Below are 16,448 nucleotides of genomic sequence, written 5' to 3' on the forward strand. Positions count from 1 at the left end.
ACATTTTCTGAACAGGGATATTCACACAACAGGGACTTTTATTTAGATGTTGATGTTCCTACTTTTGTTACAGCTTTCTGATTAACTACATTCACTTGACTTCAATTCACACCTCACCGTCTTGTTTGGAGGTGGAGGAAAAGTCCTCTGATAGTTTTAATGTAGATGATTGATCTGAGCCTGACATTCGTTAGTTAATAGTGCCTCTCCTAAGCTGAGTCTTCATTCTTAAGAGATTGTGAATGTTCCCTGTGAGGTATGTAAATACAAGGAACTCAAAAAATTAGCAATGCCAGGATTTGGATGCTAGTCCTCTATAGATAATTCAGTCAATTAGGAAATGCTGTCAATAATTTTCAAAATGACAGTTTATTTTAAGCTGGAAATAAGCAAATATTCTGATAAACTCCCATGTGCTAGTAGAAATATGAATAGTATTGTTTGGCATAAAACTGAAAATTTGGGCTCCATCTCAGCCTTGCTTGCAAAGGATTCCTTCTATGAATAAGTGTTTCATCCAAAATGCTGTCCCAGATTCAGCTTTAGGGATGAAATTTCCTCTGCTCTGTTTCTGGTGTTTTGTTCTTAGACAATTCCTGGCCAGGAGCACCAGGAGCTCTTTTGGTTTGGTTTTTAGTTCAGCAGCTTGGTGTGAGATTGTGCAATCAGTGTTTTATGAGATACTAGCGTGATATATATTTTCCTCAAGATATTTTTGTTCCTGGATATGCAGTGCATTAGAAAAATAGGAGCAAAATTAATAAAATGACACCTTTGTTAGCTGCAAATTTGTCATGGTGTTGCGTTCATTACTTCACTTTGCTGAGATTATAGCAGACAATATAGAAAGGTCTAGCAGAGAACAGTTTAATTTAATTTTTCTCAGGTAGAGTTGTATCTTTCCATCTGATTTTTTCTGAAACATTATTAAAATATCTGGATGCCATCATATAATGTATTTTGAATGCATATCTAATGTTCTAAAGACATTATTAAAACTTTCCGAATGTGCTAAAAAACTGTCTTCGTTCTTGAAATGACAAAGCCTAATTGTAGGAAAGGCAAGTAACTGGGACAATTACTCCACAACTTTCCAATTTGCAATATTTTGCCTTGGGAAGAATTCTTATGTGATGGTTTCCTAGAATCTTTTCCCATGTTATGTTTATTTGAGTATAAATATTTATATGGGAAATGTTGGAGTTTTAACAAAATTGAAGTATTTGTTGTGTTCATAGTCTGGCTCTGGCTGTAGATTGAAATTGTCTGTCTGCATTACCTAAACCAAAAATAAATTAATTAGAGCTCCAAGGTCACTAATTTTAAGCTATACAAACCTGTAAAAGTGGTCATCACTGCTATATTGTACCAAAGCCACACTCAGTACTGCTAGGTGGCAATGACCAAAAATAAAAATTTAATGTCCCTTAGTTTTTCTAAGTATTTCTCCAGTAAGGCATAGAGTGTCCCTGTGGACATAGAGCTTTGACAAAGGAGGTTAAAAAACCCCAAGCAACAATAATACAGGTGATAAAGTTAGCCCTCCTTTATTTTGTTTGTCAGGAATAACAGTCTGGCAGCAAAATTAGGAAGGAAGTAGGAGTGGATCTAAGAGGAAGAACTTCACTTCAATGTTATGAAGCTGTGATTCCAGCCCAGCCTTGTCCTCACAAAGAGGACAAATACAGATTTCTTTGCCTGATGGGGTTTCTTATATGAATGTCCACATGAGATCTCCTGTACCAGCTCCATCAGAAAACTGCAGTTCATGGCTGGTTTCTGTACACCTGCAGTGTGCCATGGACGTCCAGTCTGTTCACAGCCACTGCCAGGAAAGCAGAACCTCAGGGGACATGGACGTGACTTGGCAGGATGGTGGTACTGGTGCCTCAGTGGCCACCTTTCTAGAAAGTTCCCTGTCTGTGTTACCCAAGTTTACTTGGCTGGAAATACTTGGGCACACACAAAAAGTATTTCAGGGGAAAAGCCCCAAGCTGGATATCTTTGTTGGTTAGAATCCCACCTTCCTCTTCAGGCACTGTTTTACAACTCAAGCACCTGTATTAAAGACAACAGCAAAGCTGTTGCATCTAAGCAAAGTGCATCTAACACTTAGATGCTGTGGAGAATCAGGAATTTTCAACCATTAATGGGTTGCCAGTGCCCTCAGTACTCCAAAATCCATCTCCATGTCCAACTGAACCTCAAAAGATCACCATGATTTCCACCAGCCTGTACTCATTTTTGAGAAGGGACCTTAGCTCCCTGAGCTGGCTGAGCAGCATCCTTGTAGCACGACCAGCACAGCTTGAGGGACAGCTGTTCTGCAGCTGAAATAAGAGTCATGGCCTTCAGGAAAACATACAGCCCTTCTGTGAAGCAAACTTTCTTCCTGCAGAAAACCTTCTGGAAGAGTTTGCTAAGATGCTGGGCTGAATTTGAGAAAAGAATATGTTTCCTGTTCTTTTGATAGACCCTGCTGGCCTTGCTGTATTCAGCAGATGTACTTCAGGCCCTGTTGTGATGGCTTCATGTCTAGCAGTGGCACAGTTGGCTCTTTCTATTTTTGTCACAGATCAAGCAGTGCCATGACAAATAATTCAGCCTTTTCCTCTGTTTGCAAACCACTTAATTTAGCTCTTGCTCTATAGGAAAACCTGATGCAGTTATTTATATCAACATGGCCCCAAGCAGTTAAAAGTAGTCAAAATTCTGATTATGGCTCCGCATATTTTATTGCCTGTACTTTAATCACACTGCTCTAAAACAGCACCTGTTCCTCCCTTATCACATCCCAGTTTAATAGTTACTGCCTATGCAAAGAGCTGTTATGATGGAAAATGCTCTGCAGCTTCTTTACTTACTATTGTAGTCAATGGCCCTTGTAATAAATGTCTACCTCAAAGTTTGTGTGCAATTTGTAAAATACTTTGCAACTGAGGACAGTGATGAAAAAATTGTTTTTTAACTTTTTTTTTTTTCTGTGAACCTGAAAGTAAATCTGTATTGTATTAATTTCAGTATTGCAAATATTCCACCTTAATACTAAGACCCTGGTTTTGCTGATGCTATTCTGATCACCTTTCTCTGTCAAGTTTTCTCACCAACATCCTTATCTTTTTAGAATCACAGCATTATAGAATGACTTGCATTGGAAGGGACCTTAAAGATCATTTAGTCCCACTCCTGTGCCATGGGCAGAGACCTTCCACTACCTCAGGTTGCTCCAAGCCCCATCCAGCCTGACCTTGAACACTTCCAGGGACATTTTCCCAGCCTTTAAGCATTTCTGGTGATGGTAATTGAACCACAAGTGCTTGTCAAATTTCCAGGGCTCTGAAGTCTGCTCTTATTCAGTGTGTGAGGGTACCACACCTCTTGTTGTTTTCTCTTTCAGTCCAGCCCTGCAAACACGCATTTCAATCGCTCCTTACAAACATCAACAGCTCCACTGACTCCACATGAAATATTAACATCTGCTGACAGGATTTCCTTTCTAGCAACTTCAGATAATTTTATTGATTATAATGGGTCGCATTAAAAACTTTAACATACTCAAAACTTGTATCAGGAGAACAAGAGGACAGAGAACCTGACTTGTTACATATGTACATATTTTCTTGGATCAGCAGAGTAGTCTCTTTTTTTACAATATCTTATCTCCCTTATGTCTTTTGAAGTCTGAAAAGCCAAAAAAACTCAGCTGTAATGTCCAGATTAATTCTCAGACCTTGTATGTCCTGAACACTGCAAGAGGCGGAAATGTTTTTGATCATTGTCTGATCATAACATGATCCAGATGCATTAAGTAAGGAGATAATGGAGACTCTGTGGCCAGCCTTATCTTTGACATTTTCTATCTTCTAAGTGCTGAACACCTTTCTGTCCAGGTATAATCTCACTGTTGATTCCAGCTGAGTGTCTACACATGTGTGATAAAAGACAAAATGTTTCAGGCAAAGAAAGGAAAAACATTGTGCCATCAAGTTTTGAGGATTTGCTTCTTTTTTTTTTTTTTCCTTTTTAAGCACATATAAGAATCATAGAATAACTAAGGTTAAAAAAGACCTGCAAGATCATCAAGTCCAACAGAAGGTACAAATGTATATACAGAGACACACGCATGGTGCCTCTCTCACCCTTTCCATGAGTGATTCTGCACAAATATTCAAAATCCTGTTTATATGTGGAATTTGGCTATGACTGACATTCACCTAACTTGGCTCCCATATCTGCACCTAGGAAAGTTGCTTTCAGCTCCCTTGGAAGCCAGCAATGGTGACATGAATCCTGTTGAAGGTGTTTTTCATAACCCTACTGATACAGTGAGGCTCTAAACACCTCATACATAGGAAGACATTTCTAGTTAGTGAGAGGAATCTCATGGGCAAGTGCCTGTGCTTTAAATTTATCACAAATAGGGATAATGAATGCAATTAATGTGAAGTAAGTGCTCACTTAGAACGTCCTCAGAAAATCTGAAGGAGACTATAACTTGTCCAAGAAACTCTGCAGTGAATTTGATCGCACAAAATGCAAAATAAGCACAAAAGATCTGACAAGGATAGTTGAGTTTACAGCACAGTTAGACAATGCCATGAAATTTTTCATGGCCAGAAATGGAAATGCAGTCAGAACAGTGCCAAGAAAACATATAACTCAGTAGGCTTTCTCTGTCATAACTGTCAGGAGTTTATTAGCTGTGACTAGTTTGTAGCATCAGGCTTATGTTCAAGTCCCTCTGTTTCCTACCTGGATTCTTTGATGATGTCTCTGTTGACATAACAGTTTGTGCTCCAAAGCAGAGAGCTCCTTTACTCATGCATCAGGCAGCCCCATATCTCTTGCAAAAGGATGCATCTCATTCATCTTCTTGCCTCTCCTTTGCAGCCCTACAGAACCTGATACAGGACTTTTTACAAGGCGGATCTTGGTCACGTCTCCGTAACATTCAGAATCCAGAAGACAGACAGAATTGACCTTTAGCTGTTGGTGAAGTTTTGAATGTGGCCAAATATTCTGATACCAAAGACTTAATATAGACCTATGTCCAAGGAGTTTTGAGTTAAGTCAGGTATGAACTGGAGTAGAATTTTAAAAAATAAAAATAAAAATAAATTGTGGGGCTCTTCTGTGAGTGCATGAAAATAAAGTAAGGTCAGTCCCCTAAAGAGCCCTTATATCCTGCGTGAAATCAACAAAAGAGCCCAGACTGAGAAGAATAAGTCTCCCTTTACTGGGAAAAGGAGCTCAGTCAAATGTGAGAATGATGGATAATTTGGTCTGAGTGTCCTAAATAGGCTTCAAATAACTTGCTGCCTTTTGATGCATTTTGTGTTTCTAAGGCTGACAACGGGAATATCAGAAAAAAAGACTGAGGTGAACAGTGGGAATAAGGCACAAAAACTGCTGAAGATTGAAGATGATGATGTTCTGATGAGGAGTCTGAAATTTTAGCTCTCAGTTGTGCATAAAATTTTAAAACATCTTTTTCTTTTGAAGGTCATAAAGAAGGAAAATAAGTGAGGGAAGGAACAGGTAGGAAGGCGTGAAGAGGAGAAGATTATGTAGCAGTGGGACACTAGTCCAAGAGAAAGCTTGTATTATCTCATTTTTTTCTTCTGTTTTGCTCTTCCTCTTCTTCTGTCTGAATTTCCCCTGCTGCTTCATTTTTTTTTGTACAATACCAACAGCAGGTTATTATTAACTGGTGTAAGCAGATAGTGATTTGTGCTGAGCTGAGTTCAGCACTGGTGTCCTGACAGGCACGTGCTAACAGAGGACAAATCGAGGCTGCTCTTCTCTTTGGAATGCTCTGACCTAAATTTACACAGCTGTGTCCACATTTAATCCTGTGTAATAGCTCAAAGGCTTTAGATCTCACAAGAACAGCCTACTGGCACCTGACATTTATTCTGGCCCTCTTCAGTTCTGCCCTAAAATCCTCTGGCGCAACCTGGTATTTTTTGGTTTTTCTCTTAGTAGATTTATTCCTCTATCTAAATACCCTTGAAATGACCACTTTATGGAAGGTATAATCTAGACTTGCTTCTCAGCCTTCTTGGACCTTGTGACCTGTACAAACTCTGTAGTGTAGCTTGGTCTCACAAACAGAACGTGAAAAGAATTGAAGTAAGTTGTTGACTTGTTTTCCTGAGTGGTTTTCTTTGGACCCTTTAGTTACAGTCTGTTTTTACCCCATGTGGTCCATATTATTGAAGCTATTGATGTAGAGTGAAAGTTCTCAGCTGTGGGGTTCAAGTGGTTTTAATCTTAATTTTGTTGCTGGAGGTTGAACAGTCACCTACCCCCAGTGAACTGGGTACTGCTGGTAGTTTGTGAATTGTAATAGTAAAAGACAAATCATCCTGGAGTTTGTAAATGCAAAAAAAAACCCTACATAAAATAACACAGCTCCTTTCTTATTTGCTCCTCTCTGAATACTCTTTGGGCTGTGAGTAATTTTTTAAAGTTTCATTTAATATTTGTGTCTCTAACTCATTAGATTTCAGTGGTAACAATCAATGAACTTTGGGAAAAGTGACTCATGGTGTTTCACTCTGTGAACATATGTCTAAAGCATCTGAAAAAAATTTGCATATTGATTTTCCTGAGATTGTTAAACAGCAAACTGTTTTTTTAATATTGAAAGATTATTTTCAGGGCTTGCATCCAAACTGAGTTAGCTCTTTAGAGTATAAAAACTGAATTAGTCTTTATAATTTTAAACCAGGCCAAAAGCTTATGCACTGGATAAAAAAACGTGTTTCATTGATGTGACTGAGCAAGATTACGTGCCTTTTATTTGTTTTTACCTGTGTCACAAATCTTTACTTTGGTTTCAATACTGGAGAAAATATGCAACACGTAAATCATAAATAATCATAATCATTTTAAATCATAAAATATAATTTGTCATGGGTTGACACAGACTGCACTGGAACAAGGTGTATGATCCCAACAACTGCAGTACATTGGTGACATCAGCTTTTGGGGCAACACAACAGGAGAAAGTGTTTGAGAATAATAATCCAGATTATTTTGAAAGCTATTTCTGCTATAAAAACAAAGTATGGTAAATAGACATGCACAAGAAATTCAAATTTTAGGAGTAAAATAGCAAGGTAGATGTTTCCATATCTCAAGGAGTGTGATCAATAAAATAACAACTAACAAAACAGAAGCACAAAATTTCTTAGGTGTCATGGTTTTTTTGAGAATTCATGTTCTAGGAGAATGCATATCTGATCTATACTGGTTATACTTTCCCTCTCTATTGAGTGACCTGGAAGAAGTAAGACATTTAAAGGGGTGCTGAGCAGCAGCAAACATTTGAACAAGCTAAACAGGTGATAATTTGGGCCAGTCCAGACATGAGAAGATGTAAAAAAAGTGCTTCATAACCCAGACAGGGATAATGGCTCCATCCGGAACATCTGTCCAGAAGAGCCTGGAGAGACTCTAGGCTGGCTTCTAGGATGTGGAAACAGGGGATATGGGGGATTTAAAGGCTGTTACACCCCAACTGAGAAAGAAATATTAGTAACAAATAAAGGAATTTGAGCCTCTTCAGAGGTAGTTGGTACTGAAGCACAGGTGATTTTTGCATCTCAGTTTTCTGGTGTCAGCTGGGCATTCAAAGAGAGGGTCCCCTCCAGGCATCATGCAAATGATGCTGCATGCAGTAAGTGGGCTGCACTGATAATACTCACGCTCAGACTGGAAATCCTGAGTGCCTGGGAAATGTGGGTATGATCATGGACTGGCCAGAGAGCACGTGCTCATGTACCTAGGGCTTGTGACACTGAAGAATATGACAACAATGGGCAGGTGGATCAGGCTGCTAGAACTGAAATGGCTCTGGTAGGTCTGGGTTTGGAACATATGGGTGAGCTATTTATAGTTAAGTGAGCCTATGACCCATCAGGACATTTAGGAAGAGAAGTAAAATACAAATGGGTTTGTGATCAAGTGATAGACTTGGCTACTGATGGCATTGACAAGCCTTGTCACTTTTTGTATCTTTAGTGTTGTACTTAGATTGGCTCCTCTTAAAGTATAAAGGAAATATCTTACTGCCACCCAAAATCTTAGAAGAGGAATACTGGCTTGACTTATTTTAACAAAATGAGGTGTTAACTTTTGAAATCACCTTGAAGGTGAAGACCTCACCTCTCTCATTTTGCTGATGTGCTGGCAGGAAAAGCTGACAGGTTCTGTAAAGTGCAGAACAGCTAATGACAGTGTTTTAGTGGAAGGACTTGCTGACATTTGTGACTGCTTTGTCTCAGGAAATTAATGTATGTTCAGGCAAGGCTATTGAGATGCAACCACTGTCCTAAGAACTGCGATCCAGTTCAGCTGCATGAAAGTGAACAATTAAAAAGGAAAACAACAATGAAAAAGAGATTTGGTCTAATGAGTTTGCTTCTTCTAATCCTTTAATCTCAGAGCATATGTCCTCCTTGTATCTTGTTCCTCATACTTTTCTTACTTAGAAGTATAGTGTGTGAAGGCATTAGTGGAGAGGAGAATAAAGTAATCTCACTGTGACTTTATTCATTTAATCAAGGAATTCCTAATAAATAAATAAATAAATAAATGGATATAAATGCCTAGCTTGAAACAAGTGCCAGCTTCTGAAAAAAAAAACAAAAAAAACACACACACACACAAAAAAAAAAAAAAAAAAAAAAAAAAAGGAGCTTTAAAACCAGTAAGGACAGTGGTGATATCCTGCAGATAGTGTATGCTGTGTTTCTTTAGAGGTAGCTGTGAATGCTCCTAGGTTCATGAGTCATTGCCCTTGGTATGGCATTTCTTTCTTTTGTCCTCATTGTATTTTTCCTTTTATTCCCTTTTTTTTAAAAAACACTTTCTGTAATGGAGATACTTAAGAATGGTGAAAACAAAACAAACCAAACACAAACAAACAAACAAAAGTGGTTTATATTTAAAAAAACATGGGTTTTTTTTTTGCTTATATATAATTATGCAAATACCAGAAGGTTCATGGACTGTCAGATTAAGTGTCAGTCAGACAGTGTCCTGCCCTTCTACCCAATGTGCTCTCTCCCCATCTCACCTTCCTTAGCTCCCTTTGTTTGAGGTGAAAGTGATTGCTGTTTCAGTGGGGAGTTGTCAAATGCATTTTTATCTTCAAGGTCTTTAACAGTCTTGTGTGTGCTACATAATCAACTAAGCACTTCCTGGCAGAGGGCTTGGTCAGTTAGCTGGATCCCTAAAATGCCATTAAGTACAAATACTCTAAATTAAAAATGTTGCATTTAGCCAGTATCATTCCTTGAACAGTCTCCAGGGCAGAAGGTATTTCCATTGAGAGCAATGGGAGTGTGGGTAGTAAAATCCAGCCTTTCTTTAAAAATGTGAGACAGTCTCCAGTCTTTATACATATAGATTTTCATACGCTTTATTTGTATAAAGGATTCTAATTTTCAGGTGGTTTGTCCTTGCTCTAAGTAAAGTGACAATTGAAATTGACTGTCCCTTGCTAGGACACCAACTCTGGCTGGAAGGACAAACTGTCACACTGGTGCCCTGACTGGTGCTAGTGGTGTGTGTAGGACAGCACAGCACAGCCAGTGACAATGGCAGGGCCATCTGAAGCAATCCAGGGCTTTGGAGTGACCAGGGTGACCACAGGCACTGCTTTTACAGGAGCAGGTGGCCAAAACACTTCCCATGTTGCTTTGTTAGCTTTGCATTGATATTTATTAGTGCTGGCTTAAGGCCTCTTTTGGAAAATGCAAGGAGCTTGATATAGAAACAGACATTTCAGAACTACAAATGTACTGAAGCCTTCCCAAATATGACCTCTATATTTTTCTTTAAACTACTGATTAGATAACTGATTCTACTTCAATACTGGCAGCATTTCCTATTGTGTTTACAATGCTGATGTCATGGCAACATTTAATATTATTTTTACCAACTATTGCTCTATTTATAACCCAAGGTTGTCCCACACAAGGGTTGATCAGAGGTCCTTCATGAGCTGTGGATTTTGGAGTATTATTATAAGGTTCCTTTAAGCAGGCACCTGGTACAGAAGTTAAAAATTAGTGCATCATTTTAATGACTTAATATTTTCCTGATCCAGTGATGCCTGGACCTATTTTGTCAAATTTCATAGCTTCTTGCATTGAAGAATTATACCCCTGTGTCTAAGCAGGACTCTTTGAACCTTGCTAAGTGCCATGAATATAAGATGCACCAGAGGCCCTTTTTATTTCTTGTGAGGTGCTCCCTGAAGTACCAGGCTCCAGTGCTGAGGGCACAGATCAGGGTAATCTGATCTTCTGGTGTGCTGGGGGGGTGGATTGAAGTTCAAACTGGTGTAGCAGGTGCTTACACTTTAATTCTGGTGATCAAAGAGGGAAATAGTTACAGGAGCAGGTTTTGTGTTTGCTTGCTGCTTCTTGTTTTTAGGATAACTTCTGCGTTAGTTTTGAAGGAGTGGAAAGCCTGAAAAATATAATGCAAACACAGAGAAGCCCTATGTGTGTATTTCCATGCATTGAATTTTTTCCTATACCTTAGTTAATCTTAACTTCACATCATCATTTCTATTTTTGACAATACTGTTACTGGGCTGAACTGGCTGGCCTTCCACTCACACCTCTCCTCTTTAAACTTTTGGCTTCAAAAGCATGGAGTTTCCTTTGATCCTGAGCTTGTGGTCTAGGGAAATATGCCTCAGCCCGACATGCAGATATATTGCCAAAGGCAATTCTTTTAATTAGCACTCTCCTCAAGACTAAATACCTTGTCAGAGTACTGCTTTGTGGCTTGCATGGTTTCCTACCAGCTTCCCACACAGTCTGCTTTTGGACTCAGGCAAGACACTCACACATAACCTGCTGGATATGTCATATTCATGGCTTACAAACTGCGTAAAACTTCTTAATCTGTGCCCCCCCAAAAAGCAAAAGGACAAAGCATTGGTTTCATTCCTGTCAAAATGGGGGACAGAGGAGACAAAAAGTATTGCTTGCCCTCTACTCAGCACTGCTTAGACCACACCTTGAGTGCTGTGTCCAGTTCTGGCGCCTCAGTTTAGGAAGGATGTTGAGGTACTGGAGCAGGTCCAGAGAAAGGCAATGTGCTGGTTTTGCATTAAACCACTGGCAATAAGGCTGATGAAAGGTCTGGAACACAAGCCCTGTGAGGATCATCTGAGGGAGCTAGGGGTGTCCAGCCTGAAGAGGCTCAGGCAAGGTCTCATCTCTCTCAGCTCCCTGACAGGAGGGTGCAGCAGGTGGGGATCAGGTTCTTCTCCCAGGCACCAACAACAGGACAAGGGAGCTGCACCAGGGGAGCTTTAGGCTGGATATATTAGGAAGAAAGAGTATTTGGGCATTGGAATGGGCTGCCCAGGGAATTGGTGGAGTCATTGTCCCTGCAGGGATTTGAGCAAAGACTGGATGTGGCACTCAGGGTTTGTTCCACTCAACAAGGTGGTGTCAGGTCATAGGTTGGACTTGATGATCTCAAGGGTCTTTTCCAGCCTAGTTTATACTGTGATTCTCTGAGATATAATAGGGTTTGAATACATCTTCAGCACACCCAAATCCTGGCCTGACACAAGCTAATATAGACTCCCTTACTTCGGAGGCAGATCAGAAGCTTAGCAAATCTCTTTTTTTTTTTTTTTTTTTTTTTTTTTTTTTTTTTTTTTTTTTTTTTTTTCTCACAGTTATAGATGTATATTACATATATTTTACATCACATTATCATCATTACAAAGTTTGAGAATGGTGAATGAAAAATTAATATGCTTTGAACTCCGGAATAAAATCTTCTTGAAAAACTGTAACACTTGTGAGGATAGCCAGAAAAAAACCTTAGTTCAAAATAATCAGTGTAACAAGCCAGTCATCTGGAAAATTACTAATCAGGAGCAAGCCTTGAGAAAGCTAAAGCCTAATGCTTATCTGAGGACTTCATGTATCAAAATACTCTTCACTCCTGCTTCATTTAAGGACACGGTCAAATCTATGAATGTCATGAAAATTATTGATTAGCAGCTCTGGAGAAATTTTTCACTTTGCATCTGAACTACATAATCCCTTTGAAGCCCTGTGTGTTTCAGAAAGGGCAATTGTTAAGAGCCCTGACATGGATCTTCCTCAGAGACTGCACTTGGCTGCTGTCAAACAACAACTAAAATGTTGCTTATGAATGTGTTAATGAAAAAAAAAAATAATCTTTATTCTCTCATTGATCCTACAGAAAATTTCCAGGCAGCTTGGCAGATTGCCTGAAGTACACTTGCAGGGGTAAGGGGGGGAAGGAGGGAAGGGCAAAAAATAATTGAAAATCTGTCCTAAAGCTGTGAAAGTCCTTGGCATGCCTCTGCTATAATTAAGGAAATATTAAGGATCTACACTTGTGTATGAAATAGAGCTGGTTTGGAAACTTCCTTGAGTGAGGTGTGACCTCCTCAGGTCCCTTCCAACCTGAATTATTCTATGATTCAATAAGCACATGAGATGAACTGTGTAAATGGCTGTAATGCTTCAAAATCTTGATCTGACTGTGGTGGCCTATTAGGTCCTATGACTGTCAGCATTTTCTTTAAAAGAATATCTTCCATTCATTAATATTTAAATTATTCATATTCCCTCAGAAGCTTCCCTTCTGGGACATTATTTAAGTCATAGAAGGGGTCAAAAGCAAAAGAAATCTGAATTCTGCTCTCATCTATCTAGGGTTCTTGTCTATTTGGCCTGTGCTTTTACAGAAATGAGCTGTGCTGACCCTGGAAATCTGCCATTTCATAAAATGAGAAGGAAAAAAAAAAATCAATTTCTCATACAAGAGCAGCAAGAGAGTTAATTAAAATTTGCTTTGAGATTCTTGCACATAATATGTTATTTACTTTTTGCTTCTTATACTTTTCATAATATTATCGTTCTGTCCTCAGGCTTAATTAGACTTCTCTACCTCTCTTAATTACTGCTTTGATCTGGCTTTTAGTGAGTTTTCCTGAAGATGGAGCCAAATGATGTCACTGGAAAGATTCCAGCTGATATCGGCCGATTTCAAGTTTTGCATGGACCCCAAGATGCTGACTATAATGAAATCATCCATTCATGGATTTGCTAAGCAAAATACTTCAAATATTTAAAATGTCTTTATCTGTGTGTTTTTTAGGTGATGACCTGAAAAAAACATGTCTGAGGTTCAGGGAACGGTCGAGTTTTCGGTGGAGCTGCACAAATTCCATAATGTGGACCTCTTCCAGAGGGGGTGAGTTATGTTTCCATTAATTTGCAGCTGACAAACAGAAGAGCAGCTTTTACAGAAAAGAGTTAAATTGCAAAACAGGTTCTCTTCTGCCAAGTGCAGTTATATTTCATGCAATCTCCAGGGCAGAGAAGGATGTCATTGGGCTTTCATTGCTGTCAAGGAAGATCAATGTACATTACTTTCACTATAAACTCAGACTGACTGGCTTGTTTTTTGCATTACAATATTGTAATGCTGCAAATTATTTTAAGCCCCTCCTCAGAAATAAGTACAATGGCTGTTTTGAATGCTTCTGGACTGGTTTGGAGTCTCCATGGTAAATGATAGCTGCATTGAATTATAATGCAAACAATTTCATTTTAGGGCCATAAATCTAATGATTATATTCTTTAAAGAAATTTTCCTGAATCCCACCATTTCAGAAGGCAAAATGAATACTCATATTTGTCTAAAGCTCTGTTTCTGGTGGCCAAGCTGATTTTTCACATCTCCACAAATTAGAGGAATGTGTACAGCTCTGGTCTGGTTAAACTTTTGCCTCAATTTTTTTTTAATAACTACTCTTATTATTTTTTAATAACTACTCTTTAAAAACTACTCTTCTTAGTAGTTTTTTAACAACCTGGTGGCTGTGAAAAAGCTTGGCCAGGTGTGAGTTGTTGCACAGCTTGCATATTGCACCCCACAGGTGTTCTTCAGTGAAGAAAAATTAGACAAAGAAGCAGCTTTGGGGGAGACCAGGACACTCAGGTCAAAAGAATATATTCATGGAAGACAGTGGGTCTAGAGGAATATTATTTTCTTACACCTACCACAACTGATGTTTACAGAACACAACACGTTCTCTTTCAAGCCTCATCCTGGCACAGGGGTGGTTCACAGCTGATTTGTCTATCTCAAGCACCATTTCCCTCACAAAAACCAGGGAATTGTTTCAGGTATTGGGATGGATTAGGTAGAGCTGTTTCCATCAGTATAGAAGCATTTTGTTATTAGATTCACTTTGATGAACTGTGTGAGAAAAATGCTGGGAACTTGAATGAAGGAAACCCAGCTCTATTTGGTTTTAACAGCTGGCATCTGTCATTCTGTTGTTCTCTCCAAGAGAATATACACCAACTTTATGTTAGAGAGTGTTCTGACTATGTCAAATACTGGTGTCAAACTGAAAAAGAAACCTCTATGCTTGAGCTGTTTGGTTTGTCCTAGCTATAAAAAACAAACAAACAAACCAACCTCATGTACATTCTGGTCCTTGTGGTAACAGAAGGCAGTCCTAACTATAGGTCCTTTTTTTTTTTTTTTTTTTTTTTCTCCCCCTTGCTTTCTGGTAATCACTCAAATGTCTTTGATCTTCCTCACAACTGAAAATCCACTCCCATCTGTGGGCTGTGTGATTTTTTGCACTTAGACAACAGGATGTTTAGAGGTTAGCCAGGAATCTTCCAGTGTTCCAGTGTGATGACCTGCCTGTGTTTTCATGTTTTAGCCTGATTTTGCATTCAATCATTTCTGTCAAATTCTTTCCTTGGCTTTGACAGTCAGATCAAATCTCTGGCATGGGAGTAAACCTTGCACTAACACAGATAATATATTCAGCTGTCACACTAATGAGTTCCTAATTACCTTTGCTTTTTTTCCCCACTGGTACTTACCTTGCTTTTCTGATTAATATTCCAAACACGTGATACTATAGGTTATACTGCATTAATTTGTTTGCAGTAATTTTTTTTCTATGTATCCTGCACACTATTGCATTTTCTTTCCTTCCATCGTTTTAACCTTTATATTTCCAGCAAAAAAACTTTGTGTCTCATATTTGCTGGTCACTATCCTCTGGCTGGCTTCATCATGTTTTCACTGTGGCATGAACATGTGGAAAGAAAGAGTAGATGAACTGGCCAAATTTCATTTTAACTTGGGCACACTTTTAATTTTGACATTTTTATATTGCCATTGTTGGTGTTGGCTGTTTTTCTTCTCTGAGTGACTAGTAAATTGAATCAATATCATTCTGTTCTAATGAAGGTGAGAAAGGTGATTTATGAAGTGTTGTCTATCAGAAAAGCAGAGAAATTGAAATTCATCTTAATTTCTGTGGGAACCTGACATGCGGTGTTTTTTTTTAATTTCAAAAGCATGAACAAATGTGGAGAGTACTAAAAATAATTTACAAAATCTACTTCTCCTCCTAATATTTTGGTACAAAAACAAAGTAAAAAATCGTAATAAAACCCCTGAATATGCCCACAAATACAGAATAGTCCTGCTCCTGTATGCAAGACTATTGTATTCTGTCCTAACTGACAAAGCTGAAATTTCTGGTTTGGCAGCTGCAGAAACAGGGGCAATATTTCCCAAAACACTTATTCTTGGCTAAATGTTCTTTTGAAGGCATTGCCCTCTGGGAGAGTGTGGCTGTGCCAACTACAAGTCTTTTCAAGAGGAGCACTCCATTCAAATAAAGGAATGAATAAATCAACATGTTTTAGGAAGAGTCAGCCCTTCTGGAACCATTAGGTGATAATTAATCAAGCTTGATTAAGGACAAGATCTGCTGTCCATAAGTCACAGAGTCAAAATGTTTTAAAGTGTTAGGCTGCCAGTAATGGCCCTGTTCTATTTTTGATTTTACTGGATGCTATTTTGAAATCTCCATGCATGCACAGCCAGTAGCCACCTCTACCTCCCCATGAGAAATGGAAGATCCTCCTTAAACCACTTGAACTACAACTTGTGCTATTTGAGTCATGTTTATTTACCTCTATGAATAGTTATTATAGAAGAAATCAGGATTTGGATGGGGTTTTTTTTTGGTGAATATTTGTCATGGTTTTATGTTTTTGGCAAATTATATATCAGGAACATTCAGTAAATTCTGTGTTGCAGGTAGGTTGGTCAGTTACTGTTAAACATATCTTCTTCTGGAGCACAAGTATAACCATGTCAGTATTTATCGACATCAAAGGTTAAATTCTGTAGAGGAAGGAAACCTTTTCTTTGGCCAAACCAAAGGATTTGCAATGCTGCTTGATGCCAGAGTTCTAAAGGTTGAGTAATAAGTAATGCAATTTCTGGAAGGAAAAACATTTTTGAGTTTTCCGTCTTTAATTCTTTCCATCATGTGCTGCTTAATAACTGGTGACATTTTCTCTAGTGAAATTAGCTAACTGATT

General features: G+C 38.6%; 1 protein-coding gene across 1 annotated transcript in view; it reads left to right on the top strand.

Annotated features, from left to right (window-relative positions):
* Positions 1–16,448, top strand: part of FAM135B (family with sequence similarity 135 member B) — a gene marked incomplete at its 3' end in the record, with an annotated part of 183,949 nt that overhangs the window by 41,304 nt on the left and 126,197 nt on the right. The window contains exon 2 of the mRNA XM_083859516.1: positions 13,177–13,272. Within this exon, the coding sequence (XP_083715642.1) occupies positions 13,196–13,272 (77 nt within the window). The 5' untranslated portion in view covers positions 13,177–13,195. The remainder of the gene's footprint in view (positions 1–13,176; positions 13,273–16,448) is intronic.

This window comes from Zosterops lateralis (genome assembly GCF_965231275.1).
Source record: "Zosterops lateralis genome assembly, chromosome: 1".
Lineage (NCBI taxonomy): Eukaryota > Metazoa > Chordata > Aves > Passeriformes > Zosteropidae > Zosterops > Zosterops lateralis.